Below are 13,563 nucleotides of genomic sequence, written 5' to 3'. Positions count from 1 at the left end.
GAGAGCAAATGATCAGCAATTATGTTTAAATTTGGGCAAACACCTAATTTTATCTAAGGTGTATAAATAACCCCCTGTAAATCCCCCTTGTCCTTGCCAATGGAGGGCTTCTTACTTTACAAGCCATATTTTCTTCACAGGGTACATAATATTCTCTTTCTGCTAATATTGCTGAATAATATAGTTAAGTATTCTTACTTCACTCATGATACTTCATCTTTCAAAAAAGTCAAAAAGTTAATATTCTGGTAGCAGAATATGCCAGCATATAAGTTCATTTATCAGACTGCCAGGTTCAGGGACTGAGGAATAATGGGGTGGGGAGGTGGACATACAGGACACATGCATCCAATAGGAACATGAAGTGTAATTTTTAAAATTGGAGAAGGGTCCAGAGAGGATATAGCCTATAACAAATAAATGAGTGGTTTCTTTAAAATATATATATGTATAATATTTGTTATATATATAATATATATATATTGGTAGGTAAGCTTTGTTAATATATTAATATATATTCCTGAACCTTAGTTCTCACCTTAACAAAGCTTACATACCAAATCTAGGATACGAATCTAAAACAAAGTCTTGGTTTATTAACAATTTATGTGAGAACATGGACAAATGGAAATAGTGAGCACATCTCATTTAGAGTTTAAAATTGCAGTAACGTTTATGTAATTTTTAAAAGGCTATGTATACAATATTCATTGATAAGCCACGAAGTTGAATTTATAATGAAAATCTCTTAAAATCACAACTCTCCTGATTTGCCCTCAACCCATATACACTTTTGCAGGAATACATATATAAACATGTATGTTTATGTTGTAGCAGTTAATGTGGTTGTAATTTTACCTTTATGTTTCTTTGATTAATTCTGTGTTCCCCTTGTTCCCCTTAAGTACATCAAAAACTCCCCAAGGCAAGAAGTCTGTCTTTGCTTACTGTTTTCTTAATCATTGTATTCACAGTGCACAGTTGTCTGGCATATAGCAGGTGCTCAATAAAAATTGATTGAAACAATGTGTAATAGTAGCTGTTTTTATTATCGAATTGTTAATACTTAGCAAATTATTAGTAAAAATTGTAAATTGCCTCTTTTATTTTTGGGGTGCTTAGCACTCTAGAAGCCAGCTGTCCTCTTGCTTCTGTCCTGGGTCTTTGTATACAAAGCACTATATCCGTGAAGCATGTCAAGTTTGCCAGTGGTTCCCTCACTTCAGCAGCATTCTGGAATAGTGGTGCCAGGCCATGATGGGAACACTGCTTCTGCAGCTCCTAGAAGAGAAACAGGATGAGAAGGAGTTAAACTGGCCTTAGAGTTAGCAAAAAACTTTTGGGGATCCAGCTTTCAGGTGGTCTGCTTTTTTCTTTGAGCCAGACTTCATAAGCAGGTTGAAGTCAGTCAAACCCCAAACCCCTCTGATTTGGCTGAAAAAGTAATTCAATACTTTATGGTTCAACATCATCTTATCTCATCAAAACTAAATCATAACTTAAAAAGGTTGCCTTTGGGAGAGGGAATAGGAATTCTATCACTTTTTATTTTGTATCTTCTGTTTTGTTTCAACATTGTGACCATGAAAATGCATTTTATATAAAATATAAATGTTTTATAAACAAAATATGTACACATGCACACATATGTATGAAATGATAACATATAGTAAGGGTTACCCATTTCTGTATTAAATTTTTTTTTAAGTTGTGTCTCTCCTACTCAGTGCATTCCTGTTTTCCTTCACACCTCCTGTCTGTTTTCCATCATTACAAATAGGTCCTACTGCTTTTCCCTCAAGACTTCCTAAATTCTCTTCCCATCATTGCTGGACAACATGCCTTCTTCAAGAATCTCTTCCCATTCTTTTTCCCTAACCTCTGTTGAGCTGGTTGTGCATTTTCATTAATGTTGTACAAGCACTTGGACATTAAATGATATCAATCAAGATACCTGTTTCACAAAGTAATACAGGTACACAAAAGATAACAAAGTCTTTGTCACATGCAAAAGGATAGAAGATAACATCTAGATGTAATGGTTTAAACATTTACAGGCTTTGGTTCCATTTGTGGAGGATCAGGCAAGAAAGGAGTTTTGTAGAAAATAAGGGAAATGAGTATGTTTAAGGGAAGTGAATGAACAGGGTGAAAACAAGCAGCGTTACCTAACAGGAGAGCAGAAGGTAGAAGATGAGAAAGATGGCAGAAAAAATCAACCATATTATTATTTTCTTTCATCTCTCTGATACTCTGCCCCTGCTAAGTTTCCACCCAGCCTTCCTATAACCACCTTCCTAAGGATGACTATTATCACATTGTTGCTGATTCTCACCCACTTATCTTCCTTTCTTTTCAGGGGTGATTCCAAAAGTCTTCACATTTCCAAAAGGAAGGACTGCAGCAGACATTTCTGCTCCCAGGAAGGCAGGGATAGAAGCCACAGAGGCCATGGAAATGATGGGGTACCCTTGTGGCCAGTAGGCAATCACCTGTCAGCTCTGACTTCCAGAAGGTGGGTATGGCTGCTGTAGGTGGGGATAAGTTGTAGACAAGATCTTGTCATTTTAGCTGCTAGGAAATGGTGAGTTAGGTGAGTGAATATGTATTTGGTTGTACCAGTAGATGAATAATATTAGACTGTACATAGAGGGTTGTATTTTAGACTTGCCACTCCTCACCTCATTTAGCATTGAATAAGTTATCTCCTAAAGTCCCATCTCTCATTTTGTAACATGATATTTACATTAAAGCTATAGAGTTCAAGTCTTCATGTTCTTCCTGGGCCCTGGCTCCAATGTCCCCCTAAGTAGAACATCTCTTATCTCAGTTCCAGCTTCTTTTATTGGCCCATACAAGGACAAAGTAAAATTGGGTATGTCCTTAGTGGATTAGGGTATGAGTAAGCAAAGGAGACTCAATGAAGCGGGGATAATCACAAAGGAGATGTTTGAAAAATCCCTCAATATCAGACTTAAGGGCAGCTGTCCACCAGTTTTCACTCAGTCTTGTACTTGTCCCACACACATTGAAACCTCTGGTGTACCGTAGCAGGCAACCATCATTTCAAACCGCCAAGGAAACCTCTTACTCTCTGCATTATTTAAAATGCCAGTAGGGGGCTGGGCATGGTGGCTCATGCCTGTAATCCCAGCACTTTGGGAGGCTGAGGAGGGTAGATTGCTTGAGGCCAAGAGTTCGAGACCAGCCTGGCCAACATGGTGAAACCCTGTCTCTACTAAAAATACAAAAATTAGCCAAGTATGGTGGTGTGTGCCTGTAATCCTAGCTACTTAGGAAGCTGAGTCAGGAGAATTGCTTGAACCTGGGAGGTGGAGGTTGAGCTGAGATTATGCTACTGCATTCCAGCCAGGGTGGCAGAGCAAGATGCCATCTGGAAAAAATAAAAAATGAAATGCTAGTAGGGTGTGGGCATGGTAGCTCACACTTATAATCCCAGCACTTTGAGAGGCCAAGGTTGGCAAATCACTTGATCCCAGGAGTTCAAGACCAGCCCAAGCGACATAGTGAGACCCTGTCTCTACAAAAAAATAAATTAGCCCAGCATGGTGGTCCATGCCTGTAGTCCCAGCTACTTGGGAGGCTGAGGTGGGAGGATCACTTTGAACCATCGAGGTTGAAGCTGCAGTGAACTGTGATTGCACTCCAGCCTGAGCAACAGAACAAGAACCTGTCTCAAAAATAAATTAAAAATAAAAAATGGCCCAGGCATGGTGGCTTATGCCTGTAATCCCAGCACTTTGGGAGGCCAAGGCAGGCAGATCATCTGAGTTCAGGAGTTCAAGACCAGCCTGGCCAACGTGGCGAAACCCTGTCTCTACTAAAAATACAAAAATTAGCTGGGCATGGTGGCACACACCTGTAATCCCAGCTACTTGGGAAGCTGAGTTAGGAGAATCGCTTGAACCCGGGAGGTGGATATTGCAATGAGCCTTCATTGGGCCACTGCACCCCAGCCTGGGTGACAGAGAGAGACTCCCATCTCAAAAAAAAAAAAAAAAATGGACTGGTTGCGGTGGCTTACACCTATAATCCCAGCAGTTTTTGGGGCCGAGGTGGGCAGATCACCTGAGGTCAGGAGTTTGACACCAGCCTGCCCAATATGGTGAAACCCTGTCTCTACTAAAAACACAAAAAAATTAGCCAGGCGTGGTGGCGGTTGTCTAATCCCAGCTGCTTGGGAGGCTAAGGCACGAGAATCACTTGAACCTGGGAGGCAGAGGTTGCATCGAGCTGAGATCTCGTACCATTGCACTCCAGCCTGGGCAACAAGAGTAAAACTCTGTCTCGAAAAAAAAAAAAATGCCCGTAGGAGACAGCATTTTTTTGTTTTTTGAAGATAGTCTCACTCTTTCAGCCAGACTAGATTGCAGTGGCATGATCTTGGCTCACTGCAACCTCTGCCTTCTTGGTAGAAACAATTCTTGTGCCTCAGCCTTCCAAGTAACTGGAATTACTTTATACATGGTAGCACAGGCATGTGCCACCATTCCTGGCTAATTTTTGCATTAGTAATTTGTAATAGTAAATTAGTAATGTCTATCTTGGCTCACTGCAACCTCTGCCTTCTGGGTAGAAACAATTTTTGTGCCTCAGCCTCCTGAGTAGTTGGAATTACACCATTATATGGTGGCACAGGCTAATTTTTTTATTAGTAGAGACAGAGTTTCACCATGTTAGCCAGGCAAGTCTCAAACTTATGATTGCAAGTTATCCGCCTGCCTTGGCCTCCCTAAGTGGTGGGATTACAGGCGTGAGCCACTGTGCCCAGCTAAAAAATGCTAATAGGTACTTTTATTCCTTTTTGTACTTTGGGACTATGGGCTGAGAAACACAGTGGGAATGGGAACCAGAACCTAGTAAAATTTAGCTGCCCTTTAAATCCTGTAAACTCTGAGATGTATTTAAATATAAGCTGTGCCAATTCCAGATTTATCCTGAAAACTATTAGTCTGGTTTTTGTTTTTTGTTTTGTTTTGTTTTCAGACTGAGTCTAGCACTGTCACCCAGGCTGGAGTGCAGTGGTGCAATCTCTGCTCACTGCAACCTCCACCTCCCAGGTTCAAACGATTCTCCTGCCTCAGCCTCCCGAGTAGCTGGGATTACAGGCCTACGTAACCACGCCCGGCTAATTTTTGTATTGTTAGTAGAGATGGGGTTTCACCATGTTGGCCAAGCTGGTCATGAACTCCTGACCCTAAGTGATCCACCTACCTCAGCCTCCCAAAGTGGTGGGATTACAGGCGTGAGCCACCGCACCTGGCTGGTTTTGTTTTTGATTTGTAAGTCCAGGCACTTTTAGAGTCCTGGAGGTCTAGTTCACTGCCCAAATAAATCTATGGTTTTAGTAACTTTAGGGAATATTCATGATATAAGCAAAGCCATCAGTGGAATAAGAAGTCAGTAAAGGGCAAAAAGTACCTCAGGGCCTCATGTTGCTGATATATTAGTTAAGGACCTGGTGGATGAAGCAATGGAAAGCAACTTGGTGCCAGGGCTGCCAACACTTCATCACTACCACTTTCTTTCCTTTGCTCTAGCCCAAGATCTGTTTCTCATTAACTGTCACATTCCTCTGTTCAGGGACAATCAAGGATGTTGGTCACAAGCTTTCATACACACATGACTCACAGTCCTACCTTCATCCTCTGCTTTGCTGCTTAGACTTCTGTTCTCCAATGGTGTGTGAGGTGTACTGAACTGGGGGAAGGGTGAGGGAAAGGAAACATTTTTTAGACTACTGTTTTTACTTTGGACTTCTTTTTTCTATTATTCAAAACAGCTTCATTTTTTATTTAGCTTTCTGACTCTCAGCATTTTCACAATGATTTTCTGCTCTTTGATAAGGAAAGCACACTTGATCTTGTTATGAATACATTAAGCACACATAGAACCACCATAGGCCCTGCTGATATGTCTTTTCGTTTGCACAATCTCATAAGAACTTTAGGTCTCATAGCACAAACCCCTTGAAGTCTGCCTGGGCACACACCACATGCAGATTTTGGTGCTTTCTCAACATTCTTGGTATAAAGGTAAGCAATTATATTACTAGGGATTTGGGACAGCCTAGTTTTTTTGTTAGAGGCTATATCATAAGAAGGCCTATGATGGTATGTGCTGGACCATTCTAAATGCCTCTATGCAAGTGCATTGGGCTGGTCCTGAGAGCTCTAGGCTTCCTCAACTTCTGCATGGTGTCCAATTATAAAGGAACTATGGACAGAGAAAAGAGAATAGCTGCCATACCTCTAGACCCCTTTGGACTCCTTTTATTTTATGTGAGTTTACATGTATAATGAATGATGAAATACTTAAGATCTCTTCATTGAATTACAGTTAATATGTTGAATTTCACATAACAAAATTCACCTTTATTTCTCTGAGACAAGGTCTTGTTCTTTCATCCAGGCTGGAGTACAGTGCTGTAATCATGGCACACTTCAGCCTCCACCTCCTGGGCTCAAGTGATTCTTCCACTTTAGCCTCCCAAAGTGCTGTGATTAGAGGTGTGAGCCACTATGCCTGGCCAAATTCACCATTTTTAAGTGTATAGTCCTGTGGTTTTAAATATCTTCAGTGTTGTACAACTAACACCGCTATCTAATTCCAGAACATTTCCATCATCCTCTAAAAAAACATATACCCATTGGCAGATACTTCCAGTTACCCCCACTCCCAAGCCACTGGCAATCACTAGTCTCCTTTCTATCTCTATGGATTTGCCTATTTTGAGCATTTAATATAAGTGGAGTCATACAATAAATAATTCTTTTGTGTCTGGCTTCTTTCACTTAGCACAATATTGTCAAAGTTCAACCATGTTATATCACATATCACTATTTCATTGCATTTTATGGCTAATTAATATTCCACTGTATAGATAGGCCATGTTTTGTTTACTAGTTGTTGGACATTTGGGTTATTTTCATATTTTGCCTGTTAAAAATCTGTGATCATTCATGTACACGTTTTTTGGTGTGAATATACGTTTTCAGTTCCCTAGGGTACATACACAATTAGGAGTGTATGGTCATATGGCAACTATTTAACTTTTTTCTTTTTTTTTTGAGATAGTCTTGCTGTTGTCGCCTGGGCTGGAGTGCAATGGCATGATCTCAGCTCACTGCAACCTCCACTTCACAGTTCCAACAGTACTCCTGCCTCAGCCTCCCGAGTAGCTAAGATTAGTGGCTGCCACCACACCTGGCTAATTTTTATATTTTTAGTAGTGACAGGGTTTCACCATGTTGTCCAGGCTGGTCTCAAACTCCTGACTTCAAGGTGTTTCACCCGCCTGGGCTTCCCAAAGTGCTGGAATTACAAGCATGAGCCACCATGCCTGGCCCCGTTTAACTTTTTTCTAAGTAAACTTTTATGTTAAAGTACAGTGTTAATATTTTAAAAACAGGCTGGATACAGTGGCTTATGCCTGTAATCCCAGGACTTTGGGAGGCTAAGGCAGGAGGATTACTTGTGTCCAGGAGTTCAAGACCAGCCTGGGCAAAATAATGAGACCCCGTCTATACAAATAAATAAATAAAAATTAGCTGGGCATGGGAGCATGTGCCTTTAATCAGAGCTACTCAGCAGGTTGAGGTGGGAGGATCACTTGAGGTCAGGAGGTAGAAGCTGCAGTGAGCCATGATCGAACCACTGTACTCTGGCCTGGGTAACAATAAAACCCTATCTCAAAAACCAAAAACACAAGGGTTAAGCTTAACAGTTTCACAAAGTGAAAAGACCTAGGTAACCAACACCCAAATCAAAAAAATAAAATACAACCAACACCCCGGAAGCTCCTCTTATGTTATCTTCCAGTTACCACTTCCCCCAAATGTAACCACTATTCTGACTGTTATCTCTGGTGATTAAAAAAAAACCGAGGTGAAATTTACATCATAAAATATGTGAAATTTTCATCACACAAAATAAAACCCTATTTCCCTTAAGCAGTTAGTCCTCATTCCCACCTAACTGCAGCCCCTGGCAATCACCAATCTGTTTTCTGTCTCTATGGATTTACCTATTCTGGACATTCTGTATAAATAAAATCATACAATATGGGACCATTTGTATTTTTGTGCTACTATTTTTTCACTTAGCATAATGTTCTTGAGGTTCATCCATGTTGTTGTATGTATCAGTGTTTTATTCCTCTTTATAGCTAAATAATACTCCATTATATGTATATATCACAATTTGTTTATCCAGTCATTTGCTGATGGACCTTTCAGCTTGTCGAGTTGTTTCTACCTTTTGCTTATTTTGAATAATGCTGCTGTGAACATTTCATGCATAAGTATTTGAGTAGCTGTTTTTTATTCTTTCAGGTATTTACTAGAGATAAAGTGGCTGGGTCATATGGTTATTCTATGTTTAATTTTTTGAGAAGCTGCCAAATTGTTTTCCATAGCACCTGAATCATTTTACGTCCCTACAGCTTTGTACAATCTCCATAACACTTGTTAGACTCCTTTTATATATATATATACACATATACATATATATACACATATACATATACATACATATACATATATATACACATATACATATACATATATATACATATATATATATATAATAACCATCCTAGTATCTCATTATGGTTTCGGTTTACATTTTCCTTATAGAGCAATACTGAGCATCTTTGTTGTTGTTGTTGTTTTTGAGACAGGGTCTTGCTCTGTTGCTCTGGTTGGCATGCAGTGGTGGGAACACAGTTCACTGCAGCTCAACCTCCTGGGTTCTAGTGATCCTTCTACCTTAGCCTCCTGAGTAGCTAGGACCAAAGGCACACATCACCACTCCCAGCTAATTTTTTATTTGTAAAGATGGAGTGTTGCTATGTTGCCTAGGCTGGACTTGAACTCCCGAACTCAAGCAGTCCTTCTGCTTGGCCTCCCAAAGTGCTGTGATTACAGGTGTGAGCCACCACATCTAGCAGTGAGCATCTTTTATGTGCTTATTGACCAATTTTTTTTTTTGAGACCGTCTCACTCCCTCACCCAGACTGGATTGCAGTGTCATAGTCTTCATTCACTGCAGCCTCTGCCTCCTGGGTTCAAGTGATTCTCCTGCCTTAGCCTCCTGAGTAGCTGGGATTATAGGTGGAGGTCACCGTGCCCAGCTAATTTTTGTGTTTTTAGTAGAGACAGCATTTTGCCATGTTGGCCAGACTGGTCTTGAACTCCTGACTTCAAGTGATCCACCCAACTGGGCCTCCCAAAGTGCTGGGATTACAGGTGTGAGCCACTGCACCTGGCCTTATTGGCTGTTTTTATATTGTCTTTACAGAAATGTTTATTCAAGTCCTTTATGTATTTTAAAATTGTAATGTTTGTCTTTCTATTCTACAGTTGTAAGGATTCTTTATATATTCTGCATACTAGGTCTTTATCTGATATATGACTTACAACTAACTATTCTCTAGGTTGTCTTTTCAGTTTCGTGATGTCCTTTAATTGACAAATCCAAGGTCTTAAAGATTTACCTCTTTATTTTCTTCTAAGAGTTTTACAGTTTTAGCTCTTATATTTAGGTTATTGATCCATTTTGAGTTAGTTTTTATATATGGTGTGAGGGCCCCAACTCCATTTGTTGCACATGAATATCTGGTTGTCCCAGCACCGTTTATTGAAAAGACTGTTTATTCCCCCATTAATAATCATGACATCCTTAGTGAGAATCAGTTGGCCATAGATACATGGGTTTATTTCTGAACACATCATTCTACTCCATTGGTTTATATGTATTTCCTTATGCCAGTTCCACACTGTTTTGATTACTCTAGCTTTGCAGTATATTTTGAAATGGAGAAGGAGGAGTCCACTGACTTTGTTCTTTTTCAAGATTGTTTTGGCTATTTTGGGCCCTGTTACAATTTCATGTGAATTTGATGATCAGATTTTCCATTTCTGTGAAAAAGTCTTGGAATTGTGATAGGGAATGTGTTGAATCTGTAGATTGCTTTGAATATTATCATCTTGATATCAAGTATTCTGATCCCCACACATGGGATACTTTTCCATTTATTTAGATCATCTTTAATCACTTTCAGCAGTATTTTGTAGTTTTTGTTTTTGTCTTTTACCTCAGCTAAAATTAATACTAAGTATTTTATTATTTTATATGCTATTGTAAATGTAATTGGTTTCTTAATTTCCTCTCAAAGTATTCATTGCAGATGTATAGAAACACAACTGATTTTCATGCATTGATCTTGTACCCTGAAACATTGCTGATTTCATTTATTCTAGTAGATTTTGTGTGTATATAGATTCTTTGGGAATTTTTATTATATTTTATTTATTTATTTACTTATTTGAAACAGTCTTGCTCTGTTACCCAGAATGGAGTACAGTGGTGCATTCATGGCTCACTACGCCCTTAACCTCCAGGCTCAAGCAATTTTCCCACCTCAGTCCCCCAGGTAGCTGGGACCACAGATGCACACCACCATACCTGGCTAATTTTTAAAATTTATAGAGACAGTGTTTTACTATATTGCTCAGATTGATCTTGAGCAAACTCTGGGGCTTGAGCAGTTCTCCTGCCTCAACTTCCCCAAGTGCTGGGATTACAGGAGTGAGCCACCACACCCACCGTGGAAATTTTTATATGCATAGAATCATGTCATCTTACAATAGAGATAGTTTGACTTTTCCTTTTTCTTGCCTAATTGCTCCAGCTAGAACTGCCAGTACAGTGTTCAATAGCATTGGTGAAATGGCATCCTTGTGTTACTGCTGATCTTAAGGGGAAAACTTTAGTCTTCCACCATTGAGTATGAAGTTAGCTGTAGGTTTTTCATAGATGCCCTTTGTTAAATTTTAGGAGTTCCCTTCTATTCCTAGTGTTTTGAGAATTTTTATTATGAAAGGTTGTTGGATTTTATCAAATGCTTTTTCTGTGTCAATTGAGATCATCATATATGGAGTTTTTTTCCTTTTATTAATGTGATATATTACATTGATTTTCTTTCCCCTCCCCTTTTTTTTTCTTAAAGAGATGAAGTCTCGCTCTGTCACCCAGGCTGGAGTGCAGTGGTACAATCTCGGCTCACTGCAACCTCTGCCCTCTGGGTTCAAGCGATTCTCCTGCCTCAGCCTCCTGAGTAGCTGGGATTACAGGTGCTGGCCACCACGCCTGGCTTATTTTTTGTATTTTTAGTAGAGATGGGCCATGTTGGCCAGGTTAGTCTCAAACTTCTGACCTCAGGTGATCTGCCCATCTCGGCCTCCTAAAGTGCTGGCTTTACAGGCATGAGCCATTGCACCTCGCCTCTGTATTTTTCTATTATTTATTTCCTTTATCTGTGCTCTAATTGTTTCTGTTTCCTTCCTCCTACTATCTTGTCATTTAATTTACTTTTATTTTTCAGTTCCTCAAGGTATAATGTTTGGCTGTTGATTGGCGATCTTTTTTTTTTTTTTTTTTTTTTGAGACAGAGTTTCACCCTGGCTGGAGTGCAGAGGCACAATCTCAGCTTGCTGTAACCTCACCTCCTGGGTTCAAGTGATTCTCATGCCTCAGCCTCCTGAGTAGCTGTGACTACAGGCACGCACCACTGCACCCAGCTAATTTTTGTATTTTTAGTAGAGATGAGGTTTTACTATGTTCGCCAGGCTTGTCTCAAACTCCTGACCTCAGGTGATCTCTCGCCTTGGCCTCCCAAAGTGCTGGGATTACAGGCGTGAGCCACCACACCTAGCCAGATTGGAAATCTTTTAGTAAAGTGTTTACAGCTATAATTTCTGTCTTGGCACAGTTTTAGCAGCATCCCATAAGTTTTGAAGTGTTGTTTTGTTTTTATTCATCTCAAAATGTTTTATACTTTCCTTTGTGAGTTCTTCTTTGACTCATTGGTTGTTTAAGAATGTATTGTTTGGCCGGGCGCAGTGGCTCAAGCCTGTAATCCCAGCTCTTTGGGAAGCCGAGGCGGGTGGATCACGACGTCAAGAGATCGAGACCATCCTGGTCAACATGGTAAAACCCCGTCTCTACTAAAAACGCAAAAAATTAGCTGGGCATGGTGGCACATGCCTATAATCCCAGCTACTCAGGAGGCTGAGGCAGGAAAATTGCCTGAACCCAGGAGGCGGAGGTTGCGGTGAGCCGAGATCTCGCCATTGTACTCCAGACTGGGTAACAAGAGCGAAACTCCGTCTCAAAAAAAAAAAGAATGTATTGTTTATCCGGGTGCAATGACTCAAGTTTATAGACTGTAATCCCAGCATTTTGGGAGGCTGTGGTGGGAGGATTGCTTGAGGCCAGGAGCTTGAGATCAGCTCAGGTAACAGAGCAAAACTCTACCTCTACCAAAAAATAAAAATAGGCTGGGTGCTGTGGCTCAACCCTGTAATCCCAGTGCTTTGGGAGGCCAAGGTTGGTGGATCACAAGGTCAGGAGTTCAAGACCAGCCTGGCCAACATAGTAAAACCCCATCTCTACAAAAAAAAAAATACAAAAATTAGCCAGGCATGAGGGCATGCACCTGTGGTCCCAGCTGCTCAGGAGACTGAGGCAGGAGAATCGCTGGACCCCGGGAGGTGGAGGTCAGTGAGCCTAGATCACGCCACTGCACTCCAGCCTGGATGACAGCAAGACTCCATCTAAAAAAATAAATAAGTAAAAATAAAAATAAAAAAGCTGGCTGTGGTGACTTAAGCCTATAGTTCTAGCTACTCAGGAGTCTGAGGTGGGAGGATCGCTTGATCCCAGGAGTTTAGGGTTCAGTGAGCTATGATTATGCTGCCACACTCCAGCCTGAGTGACAGAGCAAGACTCTGTCTCAAAAAAAAAAAAATGTGTTATTTAATTTGTATATGCTTGTGAACTTCTCAGTTTTCCTCATTATTGATTTCTAGCTTCATTGCATTGTGGTTGGTGAAGATACTTGTATGATTTAGGTATTTTCTAAGGTATTGTTTTGTAGCCACACTTACTTTATGGCCTAACACATGATCTGTCCTGGAGAGTATTCATACACTTGAAAAGAGTCCATATTCTGCTATTGTTGGGTAAAATGTTTTATATGTCTGTTAGGTCTACTTGGTTTGGTGTTAAAGTCTTCTGTCATCAAACTTCTGTCTAGATGTTCTATTTACTATTGAAGTACAGTACTAGAGTCTTCAACTATTATTGTAGAACTGACTATGGTCAGCTCTCCATAACCATGGATTCCACATCCACAGATTCAACCAACCATGGATCAAAAATATTTATGAAAAAATTAAAATTAAAAAAAAAAAACCATTAAAAAATACAAATAAAACCAATTGTAGTATACCAAATGTTTACATAGCATTTACATTTTATTAGGCATTATAAGTAATTAGAGATTAAAGTGTATGGGAGGATATGTGTAGGTTATATGTAAATAGTACACCACTTCATATAAGGGATCTGAGTACTTGCAGAGTTTGTAATCCAACAGGGTTCCTGGAACCAATCCCCTGCATATTCAGAAGGACAGCCATATTTCTCTCCCTTCAGTTCTGTCAATGCTTGCTACATGTATATTGTGCTTCTGTTGTC

The 13,563-nt window shown here is 40.1% G+C and overlaps 1 protein-coding gene and 1 long non-coding RNA gene across 2 annotated transcripts in view; one reads left to right on the top strand and one right to left on the bottom strand.

Annotated features, from left to right (window-relative positions):
- The window catches only part of ZNF318 (zinc finger protein 318), a 35,329-nt gene extending 32,835 nt beyond the window's left edge, over positions 1-2,494 (top strand). The window contains exon 11 of the mRNA XM_035295700.3: positions 2,360-2,494. Coding sequence (XP_035151591.1) covers positions 2,360-2,365 — 6 coding nt within the window. The 3' untranslated portion in view covers positions 2,366-2,494. The remainder of the gene's footprint in view (positions 1-2,359) is intronic.
- Positions 1,031-13,563, bottom strand: part of LOC103792439 (uncharacterized) — a 32,266-nt gene continuing 19,733 nt past the window's right edge. The window contains exons 2-3 of the long non-coding RNA XR_619178.5: positions 5,661-5,721; positions 1,031-1,281 (exon numbers count right to left, since the gene is read on the bottom strand). This is a non-coding gene — a long non-coding RNA (uncharacterized LOC103792439). The remainder of the gene's footprint in view (positions 1,282-5,660; positions 5,722-13,563) is intronic.

The sequence above is a fragment of the Callithrix jacchus genome, chromosome 4 (assembly GCF_049354715.1).
Source record: "Callithrix jacchus isolate 240 chromosome 4, calJac240_pri, whole genome shotgun sequence".
Classification (NCBI taxonomy): Eukaryota; Metazoa; Chordata; class Mammalia; order Primates; family Cebidae; genus Callithrix; species Callithrix jacchus.
Note: the sequence above shows the minus strand (reverse complement) of the source record. Positions and strands in the feature narration are given on the sequence as shown.